Source organism: Chenopodium quinoa, unplaced genomic scaffold (assembly GCF_001683475.1).
Source record: "Chenopodium quinoa cultivar QQ74 unplaced genomic scaffold, ASM168347v1, whole genome shotgun sequence".
Taxonomy (NCBI): domain Eukaryota; kingdom Viridiplantae; phylum Streptophyta; class Magnoliopsida; order Caryophyllales; family Amaranthaceae; genus Chenopodium; species Chenopodium quinoa.
In genome coordinates this window covers 1,026,879-1,049,085 of record NW_018743906.1, presented here as the reverse complement: position 1 = coordinate 1,049,085, position 22,207 = coordinate 1,026,879, and the positions used below count along the sequence as shown (strand labels likewise).

Sequence of the window (22,207 nt, the reverse complement as noted above, 5' to 3'; positions counted from 1 at the left end):
ATATATATATATATATATATATATATATATATATATATATATATGCTTGATAATTGGTTTAGATGGTTGAAAAGTCAATTTTGTTATAAGTGGTTTGCAGTTAGATGCTCCTTATTTGATATTTTTAATATTGTATTACAAAGTATAGTAGATAGTTTTTTGCATTACATGTAGACCTGTCAATCGGGTTACTCCAAGTTACATGTTATTTTGGGTAGAGAAATGCTCAACCCTAACCCAAAATTTTGGGTTCGGAAATCCAACGGGTTTGGAACAATTTAGTACGAAGTATTTAATTTTTTTGGCTAAGTTTTACTTTTTTTTTAGTAATTTCTGATTTTTCAAGCTTACTTTGTATATATAAATTTTTTAATTGAACATTTTCACCATATTATTTTTAATTAGCAATTACATGCTACATAATTTAAAATCGATTACCATTTCACTAAAGCACATCAATTTTAACTAAAAAAAAATAAAAATAAATTAAAAATAAAACTTTTAAACACCCAAAAATTTAAGGAGGCCAACATTAATGTGTGTAGTATAATCTCTTTTTGACATAATATCAGTAAACCTGTTAATTAGTGGCATGACGGTGATGTGTGGGTTATGTGGATTCAATTAGTGTTGTTATTGATGTAAGAGGTGACTGGTGGGGAGTTGAGCAAGAGTTATATGAGATACATAAATAAGAAAGAGATGAAATGAATGTCCGAGGGTAGACAAATGATCAAACTCAATCAATAAACTAATATTAATTTTTAAATAAATGCTTTCCATAAAATCAGGTCGAAAGGTCGGGTTTGACCCACAAATTTACCGATCAAACGGGTTTAGATTAAATCGGGTTACAGGTCAAAAAAATGTCCAAGACCTACAAAAACGGGTTGAGTTCAAGTCGGGCTGGAATTTGACAGGTCTTTCCGACTCGAATTAGCGGGTATGCACTTTGGACATTTGGTGGGGGAAGGGTAAAAGAATCCCCACCCCAAAGTGCTTTTAGTGGGGTTTGATCCTATAACATCATGACTCTAAGATATAAACATTACCAATAAGATAAGGATTATATGGCTATATGCTAAATTTTGTATTGAAATATGGAATTGAGGTTGCCAAATATTGTGGCCTTGTGGGCCTGGTGGGCGGGGATTATAGACTTATAGTGCGAAATGTGACTTATACCATGGTACTCAATTGGAAGCTAAACAACAATACATACGACGTTTTCGTCTTGTAACTTGTTATCTATTTTTTGTTTGAATGAGGATAGAAATAGAATGGATAAATATCAACGAGAAGAGCAATTTCTTAACTTCACGGAACATAACACTCTAGTCTGCTACCACCAAAAAAACACATCGTAATTTACGTAAATAAAGCCCAACCCACATTTGACATTTTCAATACATTTTGATGATACATTAGTACATTACATTAATTATACTCATCCTTTTCATTTTATATTTTCTTGGCTTTTATATACTCCCTCCAATTTTAAATACTTACCCCACTTTTTTTTTTCGGCCGTTTTTAAATACTTGCTCGATTTCCTTTTTTAGAAAGCTTTTACAATATAAAATTCAATTTTCAGACTTAGTGAACCCAACATAATACTCTCTCTTCCTATTCTTGCACAATTTTTGCTTTTTAAATTTTTTTATTTTCTCAACTACCCCACTACCTCCATATTTTATTAATTTCTCTAATTTATCCTAAAACTCTGCGCATGGAGAAATGAAGCAAGTATTTAAAAACGGAGGGAGTAATCCGTTTTTTTATTTGCATCACTTGGTGATGCGCAGAGTTTTAGGAAGATAATATAATATTGTGAGTGGGTGAATAATTTATTATAGTAAAAGTTAGATGGGACCATGAAAGAGAAAGAATGTGAGGAGTGTAAATATTTTTATTATATAAGTGGGAACCATGGAAAAGAGAAAAATGATAAAATAATTTAAGTGGTGTTTAAAATAAGAGAGAGAAAAGATAAAATATAGTGGTGCATTTAAAAAAAAACACCTTAAAAGAAAAGTGATGTATTTAAAAAAAAACAGAGGGAGTATATACATATATATATGTGGGTATATCAAGATTACTAGCTCCGGTCCAAATTACTCGCAACTTTAAAATATTTTATATCTCACAAATAATAGCCCAAAGTTGCGAGTAATTTAGACCGGATGCAGTATTTTTGATTTTGAAAACTAACAGTCCACAAGCTCAAGTCTTGCAAAACCTATGTAATACCTTATGTTCTTATAATCTTATGGACATTTTGTCCACTCATTAATGAATGGTTCCTTTTGTTTGCCTAAAATAAACAAAAGTCTTGCATTAAATATTACTCCCCCCATTTTTAAATATCTGCTCCGTTTTTCTTTTTAGGCTGTTTTTATATTTAATTCATTACTCATATTTAATGGACTCAACATAATACTGTCTCTCCTCCTATTCTTCCACTACTTTTGTTTTTTATAATTTTTTATTTTTTCAACTACCCCACTACCTCCATGTATTATTTTTTTTTTTTTTAATTTCTGCTGAAACTCCACGCATGAAGAAATGAAACAAGTATTTAGAAAAAGAGGGAATATTCAATAACAAGTACTACATACAATAACAATTGTAAGTACTCCGTTATCCGAAGTACTTTGATACTCAGTAAAACAAAATATTCAAAAGCCTAAATCGAAACAAATCTACAACATCCAACAAGATTAATATTAAGAGTCACCCATTTGACTTACCAACAAAATACTTTGATACTCTCTCCGTTTTAATATGATAGTCTCATATGGAATCTATCACGTAAAATAAGAAAAGGATAATATTTGGAATTTAACATTAAATTAAAAAACAATTCATAAATAGTTTTGTCTTATTTAATTTTTTTAAGAAAGCTTTAGTCATATTTGCATAAATCAAGGGAGTAATTTCTTTATTTAGAGTCATGTCATTAATTCACACTCAATTAATCTAACCAATCAGAATTTAATATGAATAAAATAGGAAATAAAAACTAAGTTAAAAGTGTAATACATTCAATATGAGTATATCTTTTTGAAACGCCCAAAATAGTATATGAGACTAACAAATTGAAACGGAGGGAGTACTTTGTATATTAATCGCTCTCTCTGTTGAGTGTTGACTCAGATTGAAACATCATCGCCTTCCGCAGTAAAAAACAATGGCGTCAGAGGTGATTAAAACGGCGGAGTGTCTCGATTTTCCGGCGGATTTAGAATACCTTTCTGGGTTTGGAAACCACTTTTCGTCGGAAGCCATCGCCGGAGCTCTGCCACAAGGACAGAACAACCCTCTTATTTGTCCCTTTGGTTTATACGCCGAGCAAATTTCCGGCACTTCCTTCACTGCTCCTCGAAAGCTTAATCTTCGAAGGTGTTGTCCTAATTTTCTTTTTAATTACATCTTTTTCAATCTTTGATTACTTTCTATGAAATGTTTTGTATGTTTCATTAAAATTGCTGTAATTTGATTATAAAGCCGGTTAATTGTTAATGCATAACTTTCACTATTGATATTTGCGATTGTTTTCTTGATTAAAATAAGCGAAAATCGGTTGCAACTCTACTAGTTATGTCCAACCAGCTTAATCTAACATGTTACGTGTTGAATTTGGTTTTTACATGTATATAATATTGAAAATTTTAAAATATGTGATTAGTGTTAGTATTATATTTCAATATGTGTCTTTTGTTGTGTTTGTCAATGTATAGACTTTTGTCGTGTTTGTCAATGTATAGATTCAAGTGTAAATATGTATGATTATCAATATTTAAAGTTATACAAAATTGAAAATATATCTTAAAATTAACAAGATTTCTCATGAACAAGTTTTTTCTTTTACAGATTACAAAAATTAGGCAAAGAAGAGATTGTAAATCTCGTCAAAAGGCATAACGTGTCCGTTAGTTTGAAATGAAAGAAGTATATGAATAGTGTATTAATTGTTGGGAATTTCATATAGACAGTTGGTAATAATATTTGTGATTTATGAAAAAAAAAATCTCTTGTAAAGTTTTGCATAATAAGCTTTAAGAATTAAGATCATCGTTATTAGTGGTTCTTAATTTGAGTAAAGAAATTCTTTTGTGATTAGTTTTAAGCTTCAATGGTGAGACTCTTTTATGAACTAAGTTATGTTCAAGTTTTTTCACATTTCCTATAATCCTATATGCTTATTGTTTTATTACTTGTTCTGTCCTAGAAATATGAACTTATTTGATTGCTAAGATTGAATTTGAATATTTGGGACCTCAAAGGTTCTGTATAGTAGTTGGTTAAACATTAAAAGACAAGTAGAAAGCTGAAAATAAAGTTTATTTAAAAGGTTATTAGCTACTAATTTGTTGGAAATGTTTGGCAAATCATCAAATTTGTTGAAAACTATAAAACAACATTATAGTTTGCAATTACTTTTTTCGTACTTCGTAATTGATATCAAGTTGTTGGTTTTGGTTAAGGGAAAAGTTTGGTACAACCGTACAATGGTACAAAGATATTTCAGCTTAATACTCTTATGCCTCCTTGCCTAACACCTCTAATGGCTCTAAACTAATTAGTTTTCATATTTTTGGATGTTTTATCTTATAATGTGTTTCATGCTTAGTGAGGCATAGCATGGCTACTTTTGTCATAGTGGTGAATTGTGTGTGGATAAAGGATCAATCATGTGTGCGTGCTAACTGAGCAGTATTTTTTTTCAAGTACTCTGCGTCTCTGCCTACTAAAACAATGCTATGCTTTATCCTCGTTTGATTGTTTTGGTAATAGACATGAACTGAGAGTAAATTATATCTTTGGCAGTTGGTTGTATCGCATCAAACCATCAGTTACGCACGAGCCCTTTAAACCTCGTGTCCCTGGCAATGAGAAACTTATTGCAGATTTCAACCAGTCTAACAGCTCTGCTAATCCAACACAACTACGGTGGAAGCCTATAGATATTCCTGAAGAACCAACAGATTTTATTGATGGTTTGCAAACTATCTGTGGTGCAGGCAGTTCCTATCTCCGTCATGGATATGCAGTTCACATGTAATTGGTATTTTTAAAAATTATAGCATTTTCCACGTTCTTCTCTTTATTTAGTAATTTGCTTCCTTTCAGTCATTTTGTCTATAAAGCTCCAAATTTCTTGTTTGCAAGCCCCTTTGCCTTGTTACAATTATAGGACAGAAAAACACAGTGCATAAGTGTGGGTGAAGATGGTAAATTTCAATACTTGTGGTATCTTATTATAATACTCAATTGTTGATTAGGATCACTAAGTGTTAGCAACTGTGTATACTTCAGAGAACCAAGTGGAAACAATAGTTTTTGCATTCTTTTTGGGCTTTAAAATTTATCAGCACTTTCACTTACATTAGAGCTTAAGAATGTCACATTGTATTGACAAAGAAACATTAAGTTTAAGATTTTTGGAAATAAGTCATAGCCTGTTTAGGTCACTTCAGCAACTACAGAATGTTAAAAATTATGTAATTTACGACTCTAAAATCACTCAAGTTAATTAAACTTGATACCTTTTGGCATTTTTAAATGGTTGGTGGTTTGGTGCTAGTAAATGATGTTATAATTGTTTATCCTGCACTTAATCCTGTTTATTGAATTATTGGTCATATTAAATGAAATATCAAACATCAAAACTACGTGAAATTTCTTTTAGAGCTGTAATAATATTTTTCGTAACAAGGCTGTATGTAAGAAGTGTCCTATACAAAGGGTTGTAAGTGCTAAAACTTTTCATGAACATCTTATACAGTATTGAAATTTAAAAGGCTGTTTTCTATTGTCAAAAGATATCATCAAAGCGTTTTCACCCATGTTTTTGTTAGTGATGTAATGTTATCTACTTATCTGACTCGTTTTCCAAGTTTGTTCATCTCATGGGTAGATTCAGCTAGTACTCATGCCAGTGAAACATAAAATGCTGATATTCAGTAACGAGATGTGGATTTCTGAGAACATACAGCATCAATTTTGTTTTATCTATTTTGGTGAGTGGAGAACAAAGCCTCATGATTGCAATTGCTTATGTAGGTACACTGCTAACAAATCAATGGATAACTGTGCCTTCTGCAATGCTGACGGAGACTTCTTATTCGTTCCTCAGAAAGGGAGTGCGTGCCCTTTTTTTTTTTTTTTTTTTAACTTTTCTCTGTTCATGCATCATTGTTTGATTTGCGGTTCACACATGATCATATTACATTAAGGTCTTGTTGTTTTTGCCTCAAAAAATTATGCTAGGAAAATTTCTGATATAATAATAGCTGTTAGTTTTACCTGTTACTAAAAATAGCTCATATATTGGACAATAAATTGAGGAAAAAATTGCTTAGCTATATTTAAGAAAAATGTAATTTCAGGGGAAAAAACAAAGCCTAAATCATGCTTTATTGCTGTATTATAGATGCTTGTCCAGAGACGTTTCAGTTATTTTAAGTCAATTTTATCAAGAAAAAACCTGCTTAGGGTTTCTTAGGATTTGAAGAATGAACATTCTATATTCATTGAAGTGAGATGAATTATGGAAAACAAAGGTGTCTTCTGTTACACAACATGAATTTCCTTGGTGCTTTCAAAATATCATTGAGGTGCAACTTTTAAGAGTTTACGTACTTACCAGGGCTATGGATCATGACGGAGTGTGGAAGATTAGAAGTTATTCCTGGTGAAGTTGCTGTAGTGCCTCAAGGATTTCGTTTTGCTGTCAGCTTGCCTGATGGTCCATCACGAGGTTATGTTTCTGAGATATTTGGGACACATTTCCAGCTTCCAGATCTAGGCCCTATAGGTATTAAAGCTTTATGATATTGGTGAAAAACCGTGCACCTATATACATTTGAAGATTAGGTACCATCAAAGCTTTGGCATTTTTGTTTGCTTGTAGGTGCCAATGGTCTAGCTGCTGCAAGAGATTTCCTTGTTCCCGTTGCTTGTTTTGAGGAAACTCCCTATCCAAATTACATAATTGTTCAAAAATATGGTGGGGAATTATTTACTGCCAAACAGGATTTTTCTCCCTTCAATGTAGTTGCCTGGCATGGAAACTATGTCCCATATAAGGTGGGTTATTAATTTGTGTATATGATATTGTATTCGTGCACCATCGAAACTACGAGCTAAGAATTTCTGGCTTAACGCTGTGTTATGATTATGCAAAGTAATTGATATCTTGAGCTGGTTATATTTCACATTACTGACACGCTCTGCTTGTAGTATGATTTGAGCAAGTTCTGTCCCTATAATACTGTATTGGTGGATCACGGGGACCCATCAGTAAATACAGGTTGGTAACTATTTCTTCCATTGTACACTTTTCTTAATGTTTCAACTCTCAAGCTACTTCTATGAGTCCAATTTTAACCTCAATTTGGTTGCCTTGCTCTTGCATTGCAGTGCTTACTGCCCCAACAGATAAGCCTGGTGTGGCTTTACTTGATTTTGTCATTTTCCCTCCTAGGTGGCTGGTTGCGGAACACACATTTCGCCCTCCTTATTATCATCGCAATTGTATGAGCGAGTTTATGGGACTGATATATGGTAATTATGAGGTATTAACTCTCCAGTTCACACTATATCTTAATATCTTTACTCTATTAGGTTCTCAACTGGTTCAGTATGCTGCATATACTGTCCTGATTGTGAAAACCCAAGTAATGGAAGCTTGTGAGAGCAAAAAAGTTTATAGTAGATAATTTAGCTGTGGCTCATATTAATTGAATTCAGTATGTAGTTCTGCACTGAAAGTTGAAGGCTAGCCTTCAGTTAACCCTGGTTTCCTACTCCTATTCATTTGTTCGTAATGGAACTTCAGTCAGTTTTGGTTTTGGATTTATGGCTTGTCACTCTCCCTTGTTTCCCCACCATGTCAAAAAAGTGATATACCTGTATTTTTTCACACCATGGACGTAGTTTTTGTTGGGCTTGTGCCTCTAGGGCCCTTTTATTGATGATGACCTAAGAGATTTGCCTCACACCACTAGTTCTAGCCTCTTCCTAGGAGTTATGTTTAGGATTTGGGTGCCTTGTTCAAACTTTTGTCACTGAAGGGGGAGTGTGAATTTACATTTGAATGGGAGATTGTTATGAACAAGTATAAATATGGTGTCCTACATTCAAAAGTCGCTGGCTACAGGCTTCAGTTTAATACCCTAGTTTTTTTTTGACAAATATTACCCTAGTTGGCTACTATTTTATTGCCCATTGATTTTTGTACTGATTCTTACTCATATTTGTTTAGAAGGGGTCTTTCCTTGTTACTCTTTCATTCCTAAAATGAATATTCAAGTTCTTTACCTTTTATTATGTCTGTTCTGGGCTGTTATATCTCACTAATCTTATGTGCTCACGTCTTTCATATCGACAATTTTATTGAACCACATGAAGGCAAAGGCTGATGGGTTTATCCCGGGTGGTTCAAGCCTGCATAGCTGCATGACTCCACATGGTCCTGATACCAAGACTTATGAGGTATGTACGTATGTCGTTAGTTGACTGAAAAACTTCCGTCCATGAGATTATGTCGTAACTTCCTGTTATTTTCTTTCAGTCTTTACTTGTTAGGTTAAACATAAAGGTTCTTCTACAGTTGGGTGATTTTATGATTGAATGCACTTAGTTTTGGATAGATAATGTATCAGTCTGCTATTATTGCCCATCATTTAGCTTAACAAATTTGTATGTCTTCCAGGCAACCATTGCATGTGGGGAGAATGCAGGACCGTACAAAATTACTGATACCCTGGCATTCATGTTTGAATCATATCTAATTCCTCGAGTTTGCACTTGGGCTCTTGAGTCACCCTTCCTCGACAACAATTACTATCAATGCTGGATAGGACTCCAGTCACATTTTCGCAAAGAGGACTGTTCTAAAGCCTCCAGTAATCAGGATGCTGATTAGACATGGCTAGATTCAGATAGACTACTTAGTTTTATGATGCAGAACTTATGGTATCTTAGCTGTCAGTATGTGTACATAAATAATGGAATGTATTTGCATTCTGCAAGTGAACTAAATTTACATTTTAAAATCCCTGAAAGGGGCCATTAATTATTTGTAAATAAAATAGAGTATTATTAACCATAATACTACCTCTGGTCCACTTTACTTGCAACTATTTTCTTTTTGGGGTGGTCCAAATTATTTGCAACTTTCCCATTTATTTCCTTTTTTAGTAAAGTTTTTTTTTATGGAATTTTACCATTTTACCCTTATCTTTATAATAATTCAACTTTGTTAAACTACTAACCTTATCAGATTAAAATAGAAAACTGATTAATTAAATTAATCATTCCCACCAAAATTATACCCCAACCCTTCAAATTCAACAACTCTCTAACTACCTCAATTGAATGCTCCTCATTCAATTCATCTGATGAATTGGTTGGAGTTCATTTGGTTGGAGTTCATTTATTCGGGAGAATTCTCCAGAATAAATCTCTCCCACATAAACCCTACTTGTTATTTTCTCTCTCCTCACTCGCCGAATCCCATCCTCTCTCTGTCTCTCTTCCCTGGTTTGTTTTCTTTGAATTCCTGTGTTTATCCTTTCTCTGTTTCCAATTTTGAGGTCCGTCAATGGCTTCTCCAACTGAGAAAAAACTAGATCTAACTTGCCATGAAACCCTTGAATCAAGTGCTTCCAGCCGCCGATCTGGTAGCGTTACCTACAAACCCCAGCGTGGAACGGGTGTCATGAAACCCATTCGCCGTGCTTCTGTGATTGCGAGGAGGCGGATCCGGGGGGCAAAACTCGCTGACTATGACAGCGATGAGGAGACGCCGAAGGTGGTGGTCTCTGAGGCTGTGGCCCATGATGAACCACCGTCTGAGGTGGTTGCTGGTGGTGAGGGTTCCATGGTTGCTGCGGTTGTTTCTGCTGGGGGTTCTGGGTCTTTAGTGACTAAGGTTGATGTTTCAGCCACCGGATCTGTTACAGGGGAGTCTACCCCAGTAGATCTAGAGGTTGCTGAGGTGGTTAAGCCACCGGAGTCCCAAGACCGTGACGAGGGGCCTTCCTCCGGCGCAAAATGCATCAAATCTGGTCCTCCAGACTGCATGTCGAGGGAGGAAGTCATTGAGGCTTACCTGCAGATCTACTACCCTCAGTTCAACCCCCCTCGTAATTGAATGCGCAGCGTATACTCTATAAACCCTAATTTTTTTTATAAGCTTCTCTGTTTGTGCGTGTACTGTTCAATTTGTTGTTTTGAAGTTGTGTGCTGGGTTGTTGCTGCGGTTAGTGTGAGTAGTTCATTTTGTTGCATGAGTGTGAATTTACTTACATGAGAAATTCATGCATGACTGTTGGAGTGATTGTGGATAGTTAATTTTGTTAGCCTTTCTGTTTTGGGATGCTGGTGTTTGATAGAAGTTGATTTCTGTTTGTGATAAAACTGGTATTTTTTAGACATGTAGGTTGTTTGCATTTGTTGGAGATGTTATGTGATTGACCTGTACAATATAGAAATTTTCCTATATGTTTGTTGCATAGGTGGAATTTAAAGTTGATTGGTCTATTCTGGTTCTTGAGATTGAGTCCCCTCCTGGTTTTGTCAACCTTGACCTACTTGGCATGGAAGTGATCAGTTTTGACCCTTGTATTCTGCCTGTCATGCATTGAGTCCCTTTTTTAATAATGCATAACCCTTTTGGTTTTCCATATGATGATGGGACTCATCTGATAGCTACTTGGGTGGTCTGGATGCTCCAAAAACCTTGTCAATCTGGTTTTTGTTGAGGTACCTTTGACTGAAAACACAACCATTTTGATGGAAATAATAGGTTCTAAAAATTAAACAAAGACACAATTAAACTTAATTGTAAATGTTTGTTTAATCAAAATATATGAGCTTGACTGATTACATGACTGCCAAATAAATGAACCATTTGTATCTACCAAAAGTACACATAACCTACACATAATCTAACTCAAAAAGTTGTTTGAATAGGAAAAGGTTATGTGTGGAAGTCAATATTGAGTCCCCTAATACTACCCTTCCAAAAGTTATGCACATTTATCAGTCTGCATCTACTTCCATGAGCCCTTCATCATCGATCTCCTGTAATTGTGAATGTGTCCAAAAAATGGACTACTGAGCAATGAGATCCCTGTCTACTTCAAGTAGTTGTGGTAGTAGACCTTGGCTGTCCAAACTTCTCTTCTTCATGTGTGGGGGATATAAGTTATTACCACCTTGCTTTTCCAGTATCTTTATCATGCAGTGTGATCCATGTGTACTTGTTTTGTATAGGATCAAATTCTTGAAAACCTCTAGCAACTTCCTTGATTAAGTCATCTAGATTCCTTGGAAATGATTGATATTGTAATGATTGAATCACACTAAACAAGCCTAAATCTAAAACATTTGTTTCTGCTGGTGACTGAGCTGGTTGGAAAATGAATTGAATGTTGAACCCATGTGCATGATAAGCTGCTTAAAATTCTTCATCCTTTGGTACCTGATGAGGCCTAGCATTATCCCATTGTATGATGATGTCCTTTGGTAACTGTTGTGGCCATTTTTCATAGATTGTTGGAATGACATGTGTTAGCAGCATCTTTCTTATGTACTCTTTTGTGACACTTTGAATTGCCTTTGTCTCTAGAGTCCCTGCATCTCTGTTCTTGCTTTTCTTTTTGGCTCTTTCATACTTTACAAAAGGAAAAAGGCCATATTTTCCATCATGTATCATGTTGTTTTCATCATCAAACAATGGCTTCCCTATCATTCCCATAAACATTGCTTTGATCTTGAATCTCCTAGATTGTTGAGCCTTGTATGGATCATCTTCTGTTGGAAGTAGGTAGAAGGTTCTTGTTTCTGGATTAATGTAGAACCATTTCTCATCTAAATGTATCCATTGTTGCATATCAGTGAATGTTAGGTCCCCTACTGCTGGTACAGGATTTATTAGACTTAAAACCCATTTAAGTCTTGACACTTTGTGCTTCTCTGTCAATACTGGGTGATTTGTGCTTGTGTGTGTTCTCAGCTTGCCTTGCTGCCTTAGCCTATGCAATGCTGTTTTGGGTATTTTCAGTGCAGCAGCATATCCCCTTTCAGTTGTTCTTTTATACAATGGTACAAATGTTAGGAACTCATCTGTGTATTCTTTTGCTTTTGCGTCCTGTACTGTCCTGCCTAATTTTTTTGTATTCACATCAACAACAATACCTTGTGCTAGAGAATGTTTTATTACCTGAAACCATCTTATTGTTGTAGATTTGTGCACTGAATGTTTTCTTGCCAAATTGGCTAAAAAGCCTCTAGGCAGTGAGTCCCCCTCCATGTGCAACATAATCTCCTCAACAATTGCTCTTTTCTGTTCTACTGTCATCTCTCTTGTTGGTCTGCAATTGTGTTGTAGCTCTTCTTGGTTTGCATCATCATCTGCATCATAGCCATCTGCATCATTATCTTCATGATGTTAGTCTTGTTCCTGATCTAAATCTGAGGACCATTGATACTCTTCTTGGATGAATTGTTCTTCGTTCAAATCATGTTCCATGAGCTGGTCCTGTTGAATTAACTCATCCATAAGTTCGTGTATGAACTCTGCCATGAGTCCCTTCTCTTTTAAAAATTTTTCAGGATTGTTTTTTGGTGATGAAGTGGCGGCTGGTGGTTTTTGGACAGTCTTCAACGGAGCCTATTCTTGTAATTAATGAAGCTGCATCTACTAACACAACTTTAGGAATTAGGATTTAACTAATCAACTTTTAGATGGTTGTAATTTGTTAGGACTGCCTGTATTTTGGATTTAGGGCTTGTTCACATTTACTGAACTGAGCTGAACTGAACTGATTGGAGCTGAACTGAACTGAACTGAACTGAATTGAGCTGAAATGAATATTTTATGAGAGAGGGAAATTAAGAGCTGAACTGAACTGAACTGATTGAAGCTGAACTGAACTGATTGGAGCTGAACTGAACTGAAATTAAGTAAATGTGAACAGGCCCTTAGTAAACTAATTTCTGATGTGATAGTAATTGAATTAATTCTTCCCCCTCCCCCTCCCCAATTCCCCTAAAACTAGTCTTTTGAAAATGGGGAATTGGAAGGGAAGCCCTGGTTTTATATAAGGCATTTTGTTTGAATTGAATGGAGAAATTTAAATTTTGGGGGAAATTGGTCAAAATTTTGAATTTTGGGGAAATTTTGGGAGGCAAACAAGTTGGGGAAAATTATTTCCCACTACTTTCATTTGCTGCCAGGAAATAAGGGTGGGAATTTCCCACTACTTTCACAAAAGTACAAGGGGTTAAAAAAAGTCAAATAGGGGACCATAACTATTCCCTCCAATTTTATCTCCTAATTACATACCCTTATTTTTTCTAATTCACCCCTTAAAAGTTTTACCTTGACCTCCGCAAACACCCTCAAAGTTGCTAGTAAAGTGGACCGGAGGTAGTATATGCTTTATGAATTTTTTGCACTTACTCAGACATTCATCATATCATGTCCATGTGATGGGTTATAAAGTTTTATGCTTGTAAAAATTATGAGGTGCCTCTTATAGATGCTACATCAATTAAATTACAACTAATACTAGTTTAGTCATTTGTAATAGAAATTCCATTGATTCTTTTCAGCTATATGGGTCACTAGTTAAATTTTGACTTTACCATTATTCACACTCTCCTTTGGTTTTCTTTTGTGATTTTACATAATGAAATAGTGTGAAATCTTATTGGATTTGTTTTAATATGTAAATTCAAAACATAAAGGGTTTTTCTTTATAGTGACCTTTCAAGTTTCACTTTTCTATGGTGTGCCCTTGCATATATGACTTTCTACATTGTAACCTGAAGGTACAGTTAGTAGTTGCATGGTAACCTACATTAGCAAGCATTTATGACGAACGTAACTCTTACTGTACACTTAACTTGCTCTCTCCTTTAAAATTGCCACAACTCCTCTTCTCTTACTTCTGTTCACTTTCCGTTGTTTCATTCACCCTTAACCTATAAAAGCACCAAGACACTCAAAAAATGGGACAACTTATGAACAGTGTTCTTCCTATATTACCCCTGCATTTGTTCATGCTTTTCCTTATCTACAGTGGTCTTCCTGATTTACCCCCCAAAAAAACCCATGTGCAGCATTGAGGCATTCACTGACCTAAAAGACTAAAGTCGTATCACCTTATCAAAAGTAATTCCTAAGTCCTCTAACTAAAGCAGATAGGGAAGTAGGGTCGAACTACAGGAAAACGAGTCAATTTATTCTTAATTAAATTAAATAATCTAAATTATTAGGTAACTAATTTATTGATATGAAAAGAATTAAACTACGAAGATTAAAGTTTTAGGAGAAAATCAAATAAATAAAGCCTTGAGTATAGGTTCACCAATAAATAATATTACAGGGTAAAACAAAATAATCAATTATCAATGAATTTATTAATCATATCATAAAGAGCTTTCGCTACGTATTACAATCACAGAATTAATCTACTGGTATTAAATCGCATCTTTTTAATCTTGACTTAAACATTTATAAATTACTCGCCTATTGAAACTAAGGCTAAATATCAATTCTCATCTGTCGAATCTCAAATCAATATTGCAAAACTCATATAATTTAACTAGGCTTAATTTAATTGCATAACATTAAATCAATCAATAGGAAATTAATCAAGCATTGACAATCAACAATAATAAATTACCCCTTCATATTATTTATGGATCCCCACAACCCTAGAAAATAATCTACTCACACATAATTAAATCTAAACTAATCAAAGCAATTAAGCAAAACCACATGATGAGCAAAAGCAAAAAAATTACTGAAATAAAAAGGGAAGAAATTGTTACCAAAGTTAACGGAAATAATAAAATTGAATTAAACCAAGAGTTTTAGAGAGAGAAACAAGAGAGAAGTTTAAGCTTAAGAGAAAATTAAACTAATGAAAGAGAGATTTAGCTAAAAGAAGAGACAATTGTATCAAACAACTAAGAACGTGTTTATACAAAGCTTCTAAAAATCCTAATTAGAAACTAAGTAAAATCATCAAAATCAAACTTCAAGACACACACCCGGTTGGGCAGAGCTTCGCCCAGTCGGGCCCGCCTTTTTCTTCCATGATGTATCTCTCACGTCCGGTCGGGCGCGAAACAGGGCGAGAAGCAGCTTCTTTGGTCATCTGCCCCGCCCGGTCGGGTGCGCCTCGGCCAGGGCTCACCCGATCGGGCGAGGCTATTTGGGCAAACTTGGACTAATGATTGGGCTTCAATTCTTTAGCCCAATCCGGATTTCTTCTTTGGGGCTTGATCTCTTGGTCCAATGCCTTGGCTTCTCATATATCGAGCCCTTAATCACCGGTTTGATGACTCTAACCGGCCTTGGGCTATGAAAGATGGTCGTGCTCCTCCAATGCTCGTAGTTGCTTCAAATAATCTCGGCAAAAAGCTCCAAATATGCAATTTCTTTTAAAACACTACCAAAACTACGAAAACACTAGAAAACACACATTAGCAATAAAAGTGGCTCTAAAGAGCCAAAAATACTCCTAATTATGACCAATAGACGGGGGCAAATCATTATATAAAATAGACATATCATGACCACATGTATCATTGAGGCATTCATTGACCACGTGTAGGGTTGGCTGACCACGCGTATGAATATCTGATAATTAGCTTCTTCTTCACTCACTTCGACAATGTGGGAAATTAAATCACTTATTTCTGCAAAGCTTATTAATGGTTGACTATTAAGAAGCTGAACATGTAGCAATATTTAGGAATTTAAAGCTATTTTCCCATCATTTCTGATTGCAGATGCATCAATTCGATGCTTGATCATGCTACAAACTGGTAATTGCTACACTTCTTAGTCCTCTCTTCTGAAGTATCTATGAATTCGGCCTTAGAAATTGGTACTTTAATTTTGAGCTATTTATATTCAATGGCAATTATTAGTGAATTAAATGGCAACTAATTTCAGTTATTTGCTTGTTAAGATAATTACTTTATACAGCTTAGTTTGATACACACTTTTGTGGGTTTTTCAACAGCTCAGTCTTTTGACCAATGGATTTGGGAGGACCAAACTGCTTGTTTTTTTTTATGATGAATCACCTAATTACCTGTTGGTCTACTGCTGCGCATGATGGGTAAGAGTGTTCCTCTTCTTATAACCTCTGCTCATGTTTTGGGAAGTGGGATTGGCTGCTTCTTTACTGATAATAGGCTGCTAAAGTTTGTGATTAAATGTATTTTACATGTTCTTTGTGAAGATCATAATCCAAGGGGATTAATTTATTTTTAGGGAAGAGATGCTAGGCGATGCTTTTGGGTTTTAATTGATTGGTTGTTATTTTGAATTAAGTATGAGTCTAATCCTGAAATTTGGTTCTTTATAGGCTTATTAGTTGTTACATTCTTCCTATTTGTGAGTTAGATTAGATGGCAGAGATATGCTAAGTGATAATCCATTGTATTTTGGGTGTTAATTACTATTAAATTTTGGTTTTGGTTTTTGTCACAGTTTTTTGTTTTAGAGCTGCTTACTTTATACAACCCACAGCTCAGTCTTTGGCCCAGTGGTTTCAGAGGGCCAAATTGCTTGCTTTTGGATGAAGCACCTAATTACCCATCGGTCTGTCACTGTTCATAATGGGTAAAAACGTTCCTCTTTTATACCATGTGCTTACTGATAATAGGATCTTCAGGTTTGTCATTAGATAGATTTTTATTGAAAAATGTACAAGGTCCATTCAATTACCTGTTGTGTTTTAGCTTAGTTTGTTTTGACTTGCTTTGTCTACTGTTTTGTATTTGTATAAATACAAGAGAGTTCATTTGGTTTCCTCATTACAAAAATACACACCACAGTTCCATGGAGGTTACATTAGAGGTAGTGTGAATTTAGATAAAGGTCCTAGTGCTAAAGTTAACAACAACCCACCTCTGGATAACTATACTTTAATATTACTAAATATGAACATTTATGAACTTGCTTGAAGGATCTGTTCAGAATCATGCACACAATAATAAATTCTTTAACTTCACTTTCCATGGTTAGATTGATTCTTGTCATCATGGCTTATGTACATACATTATGTCACTGGACTTAAATTTGCTAAATCACTGATATGTTTACTGCCTAATTATTATTTTAAAATCTTGATAGCCTAATTAACTCAGTGCGATTTACTGAACAACATTTTGTTGTTTGTTTGGTCTACACCAATTGTGAAGTAAGGATTTAGTTACATCTGTTTTACTAAATTGATTGGCTAATTAACCTGGTTGTGTTTTGTTAAACTATGTTTTTGATATTGTTTGGTTTAGAGTGAGTGTGAAGTCTGGAATTGGTTACATGGGTTTTGCTTAAACTCTAGTTTTGAGCTTTTGGTTACTAATAATAAATCATAAAATTGTGATAGTCTTCAAGGGATTAGTTTTTGGTGAAGGTATTGAATATTCCTTTTTGTATTTGCCATTTCTATTGTAGAGTTATGAGCTTGCAATGGGTGGAGGTGCAGATGCTGCTGTAAGTATTTCCTTATGGTGAACTATGTTGCTTTGCTGATTCTGTTATGAGTTGGTTTGGCTTCTTTTCGTTATTCACTAGTAGAAAAATACAAAAAGGCAACCCCCAAAAGGCACCGGTTCAAGCCAAACCGGTGGCAAAAACCTGCCTAAAAATGGGAGGAATTTTTGACCAAGAGCAATGGCACCGGCTTAGCTCAAACCGGTGCCGGTTTGAACCGGTGCTGCATTAAAAAAAAACCGGTTCATCTATATATTTTAAAAATAACCCGCACCATATAAACCCAAATAAAACCCTAACTCTCCCTCACTTCCTCAGCCGCTCCTCTTCTCTTTCTCTCTCCTCTTTCTATCTCTCTTCTCTGTTTCCCTTCTTTCTCCTTGTTTCTCATCAGTTTCCTTCAATCTCATCTCCTTCTCTCTCTCTTTCTCTTTCTCTTTCGTTCTTCCCTGATTCTCCTCCCCTTCTCACTCGTTTCCACCACCAAAAGCCACCACCGAAGAGGTGAAGACCACCACCAAGACCAACACCCAAGACCACCAAGAACACCGACTCTGGGTACATGCATGTGTTTTTTGGGTTTATTTTTTTTATTTTTTTTTATTTTGAGATTTCTGGGTTTAATTAATTGAGTTTTGGGTTTAATTGGATTTTTCTGGGTTTAATTAATCGATTTAAATCGATTTTTGGATTTTAATTCTATTGATCTGGGTTTCATTAATCGATTTAAATCTATTTTCGGATTTTATTTCGATTTTTCTTGGGTTAATTTTCGATTAAAATAATCGTTTTTTTGGGCTAATTAATCGAGTTCTGGGTTAATTTTTGATTTTATGTTCGATTTTTCTTGGTTAATTAATTGAGTTCTGGGTTATGGCTAGCATTTCGATTTTTCTTGGTTAATTTTCGATTAAAATAATCATTTTTTTGGGTTCATGCATGCGTTTTTGGGGTTGTTTTCAGATTTTGAATTTTTTTTCAATTTCAAGTTTTTTTTCTGGGTTTTTGCGATTTCAATTTTTTCCGGGTCTGAATTTTTTTTCAATTTTTGGGATTAAATTCTGGGTTTTTTGTTTGAAGCTTAATTATATTAATGGGTTTTTTTTTTTTATCGGTGCAGGTATATTATTTAGATCTGAGATCGAAGAAGCAAGATACAAGAATGAATGGGGTTTTTGTTTTTGTCTTTTTTATTTATATTGTAATTTTTTTAAAATTTATATTGTAATTTTTTTTTGTATTTATATGTTGTAATTTTTTTTTGATTATGTATTGCAAATTTTCGATGATATTGATGTTGTTTTAATCGATATTTGCTTTATGTTATGTTTTGATGTTTTTATGTATTTTAATCTATTTAATTTTTAAGTGAAAATATATATATATATATATATATATTTATTGGCACTTTTGGCACCGGTTAACCGGTGCAAAAAAAAAAATAATTTTTTTTGGCCATTGACTACATGGATCTCTTGGACGCTCTGATTGTGGAGACTAAAGCACGTGTTTCAGCAGTTGACACCTTCAAGCTCGGGCCAACTAAATTTATTTCGTGGCTTACAGTTTACACTCCTTCAATTGCTACTGGAATGGAGTGCATTTTCAGCACTGTTCGCGCTGACTCCAAGGCTACCTAACAAGATGTTGCTAGGAGGGTTGTAGATTTTCTACGCACTGCATACAACCTTGACATAGTGGATATGAACTATGGCGATGGGGTTTATGCTGGCATTAAGTGTTCCTTAGCTAGGGAGAACTACTCAGCAGCTAAATAACGTGTGCTGGGGGTTCAGGGTGCTTTGCACTTAGCTCCTTTTTTAGGCGAGGACGACTGCGTAACACCTAAGTCTAATGCGCACATGATTCCAACACCTACTCTTCCTCCTCCTCTACCTCACAAGGCAAGAGCTAGGCTATCTTTTGGTGATCGCCTCAGTTGGAAGCCATTACCAGTCCCACCTGAGTTCGATAGCTTTTTTAAGCGTAGGAAGTTTGATTAGTGGCCAAAGTGGAGTCGCATAGGAACTTGTTTTGCTGTCTTCAGTGTTCAGTTTCCTATGCTTGTGTTAGGCCTTTAGTTATGGCATATTGTAGAAACCCATTTGTGTCTCCCCAAAACCAAACCCAGTGATGAGCACCTTTCACGTCAAATCATAATCGAATAAAGTGAAAGTGTTGAAAGTCTAGTGTTGCGGATAGTTTTAATTTCTTTTCTCTTCTCTGTTTTTGAAAACTTATTTTAAGAAAACAGTCAATCCAGTTTGGTTGGTCCATGATATGGGTCCAATATTAGTGTAGTTGGATGGGGCTTGACAAGAGCTTTCCAACGATATATTATAAGCCCAATTCCGATGAATATTGAGGAAGTTATGGCCAATTTACTAAACTGGGCCCGGTTTCAGCCTTATATGCGGCCCAATGATCTAGAGGAGGGCCTAATATAGATTTATCATTCCTAATGCAATTAGGAATGGTTTTAGTCTTCTAGATTCTTCTAGAAGGTTCTTTTCATTCCTAATTCAATTAGCATTGATAAATTGACTTTTGTTGACTTTTCAGAGTTTTAATTAAAATCAAAGAGCATTTTTGAGGGAAATACGATTTTATCCTCCTGTACGGCAATTTTTATCTGATTTTAAGAAAACACGTGAATTTCCAGATCGGCGCCAAATGCCAGCTGTAGCGCCATGGTTAGGCTTCCGCGCGGTGCATCCGGACCCTCTATTGACTAAACCATATCCCGAACTTTAGAGAACTAGAGCCATGTTAGGTTGCAAACTCATTGCATCATATTGTGCCTACTTGACTAATTGTGCATTATTTGTTGTGCATATATATGTTTTCTTAACCGTTTGTTTGACTTGTATTGAGATTAAATAAATTAATGACTTAAAGAACTTTGCCTAATTAATTAATTAATTAATTTGAGTCAATAAAGTCTAATATTTTAATCAGAATTGACCTAGTACGACTTTAGGCATACTCTTATTGATTGATAACACCGAAAACAGCCTCAGATTGAAGCTCCAGCATTGACACCAAAGTCTGGACTGTAGCGCCACTCTGTGGAGTGTAGCGCTTGGCGACAGCTCTGTCGTTTGGCGCTACACTACACAGTGCGACGCCAGTCCTGTCGTTTTGCCGACAGTTTGGATTATTGATCAAGTCATCACCTAGTGTCTAATTAACCAGTTTGCTAATTAATTCGGTTAAATTTCGCTGTCAATAACACCTTGTCGAGTCATTAATTGAGTCTAGTCACATAGTCTAGCCACATGGTCATGACACGAGTCCAAGTATGTCACCTACACTCACTAGTCTTAGCACGCGCTTTGAGTACATGTCACCATGACCATGTCTTAGGTTCATGCATGAGTCGTTTTTTCCGTCATTTGAGTTGGGGGTACATTCTATTCCTAGTTCTCCATATCCTTCCATCTACATCATCTTTCTTCACATTCTATTCCAATCTTTCTTCACTTCCTCCATCCATTGCATGTTGAATAAAGTTTGAGTCAAATAATTAACGATAGTTATCCCCAAATTCCTCTTCCACAGTACTTGGTCGAGGAGAGAAGGGCGATTAATCAAGGACAACCTCTTTATTCAAGTCTCACTTTTTGATGAACCAATTCGTCAAAAGAGGAAGGCTAAAAAGATAATGGCAAGTCAAGAAGAGGTCAATGAACTTAGGAATCAATTGAATGACGTGACTGAGGTGTTAAAGGCTTTAACCCTCAAAATTGATGACCCTGTGAAGCAACAACAAATGAACCTCGTGCAAGAAAGTTTGAGGAAGCTATCTAGTGACTATAAATTTCAGGGCATGAGTTCATGAGGGGTCTCGCTGGAAAAGGAACTTATTCCGCATAAGTTCAACGCCACTGACATCCCTAAATTCAAGGCAACAGATATCCCTTAATTTCATCTAAGAGCTTTTGAAACTATAATGAGCATTAGGGGTATTGATAAGAAGGTTTTCCCCTCTCTGTTCTCGCTATCACTCGAGATTGTTTTCCAACAATGGTTCTTTTCTCTCGAGAAAGAAAAAACCTCTTTTTGGGAGTCCATAGCTGTAGACACCCATTTGTGTCTCCCCAAAACTAAACCCAGTGATGAGTACCTTTCGCGTCGAATCATAATCGAATGAAGTGAAAGTGTGGAAAGTCTAGTGTTGTGGATAGTTTTAATTCCTTTTCTCTTCTCTCTGTTTTTGAAAACTTATTTTCAGAAAACAGCCAATCCAGTTTGGTTGGTCCATGATATGGGTCCAATAGTAGTGTAGTTGGATGGAGCTTGACAAGAGATTTCCAACGATATATTATAAGCCCAATTCCGATGAATATTGAGGAAGTTATGGCCAATTTACTAAACTGGGCCCGGTTTGAGCCTTATGTGCGGCCCAATGATCTAGAGGAGGGCCTAATATGATTTATCATTCCTAATGCAATTAGGAATGATTTTAGTCTTCTAAATTCTTCTAGAAGGTTCTTTTCATTCCTAATTCAATTAGCATTGATAAATTGATTTTTGTTGACTTTTCAATGTTTTAATTAAAATCAAAGAGCATTTTTGAGGAAAATATACGATTTTATCCTCCTGTACGGCAAAATTTATCTGATTTTAGAAAATGCGTCAAAAACAGAATTGGCGCCTAACGCCAGGCAT

The 22,207-nt window shown here is 35.3% G+C and overlaps 2 protein-coding genes and 1 long non-coding RNA gene across 4 annotated transcripts; 2 read left to right on the top strand and 1 right to left on the bottom strand.

The window, feature by feature from the left end:
* The first annotated feature begins 3,135 nt into the window (after positions 1 to 3,135).
* LOC110686932 (homogentisate 1,2-dioxygenase-like) lies at positions 3,136 to 9,182 on the top strand. Its single transcript, XM_021863544.1, has 9 exons — positions 3,136 to 3,402; positions 4,831 to 5,061; positions 6,067 to 6,146; positions 6,653 to 6,820; positions 6,917 to 7,092; positions 7,246 to 7,315; positions 7,426 to 7,580; positions 8,416 to 8,499; positions 8,720 to 9,182. The coding sequence occupies exons 1-9, from the start codon at positions 3,191 to 3,193 to the stop codon at positions 8,930 to 8,932; spliced, it is 1,389 nt and encodes a 462-aa protein (XP_021719236.1). The 5' UTR covers positions 3,136 to 3,190; the 3' UTR covers positions 8,933 to 9,182.
* Positions 9,183 to 11,052: 1,870 nt separating this feature from the next.
* LOC110686996 lies at positions 11,053 to 12,373 on the bottom strand. The gene is made up of 2 exons (XM_021863631.1): positions 11,495 to 12,373; positions 11,053 to 11,094 (listed from the first exon to the last, which is right to left on the bottom strand). Exons 1-2 carry the CDS (start codon positions 12,371 to 12,373, stop codon positions 11,053 to 11,055), a joined length of 921 nt encoding a protein of 306 aa, XP_021719323.1.
* Positions 12,374 to 15,651: 3,278 nt separating this feature from the next.
* Positions 15,652 to 18,848, top strand: LOC110686931. 2 transcript variants are annotated; one of them, XR_002504371.1, is made up of 5 exons: positions 15,676 to 15,855; positions 16,056 to 16,154; positions 16,529 to 16,660; positions 17,498 to 17,536; positions 18,657 to 18,848. It is a non-coding gene; the product is annotated as an uncharacterized LOC110686931 (long non-coding RNA). The 2 variants fall into 2 exon arrangements; XR_002504370.1 differs by having other exon boundaries at positions 15,652 to 15,855; positions 16,529 to 17,536.
* Positions 18,849 to 22,207: the final 3,359 nt, after the last annotated feature.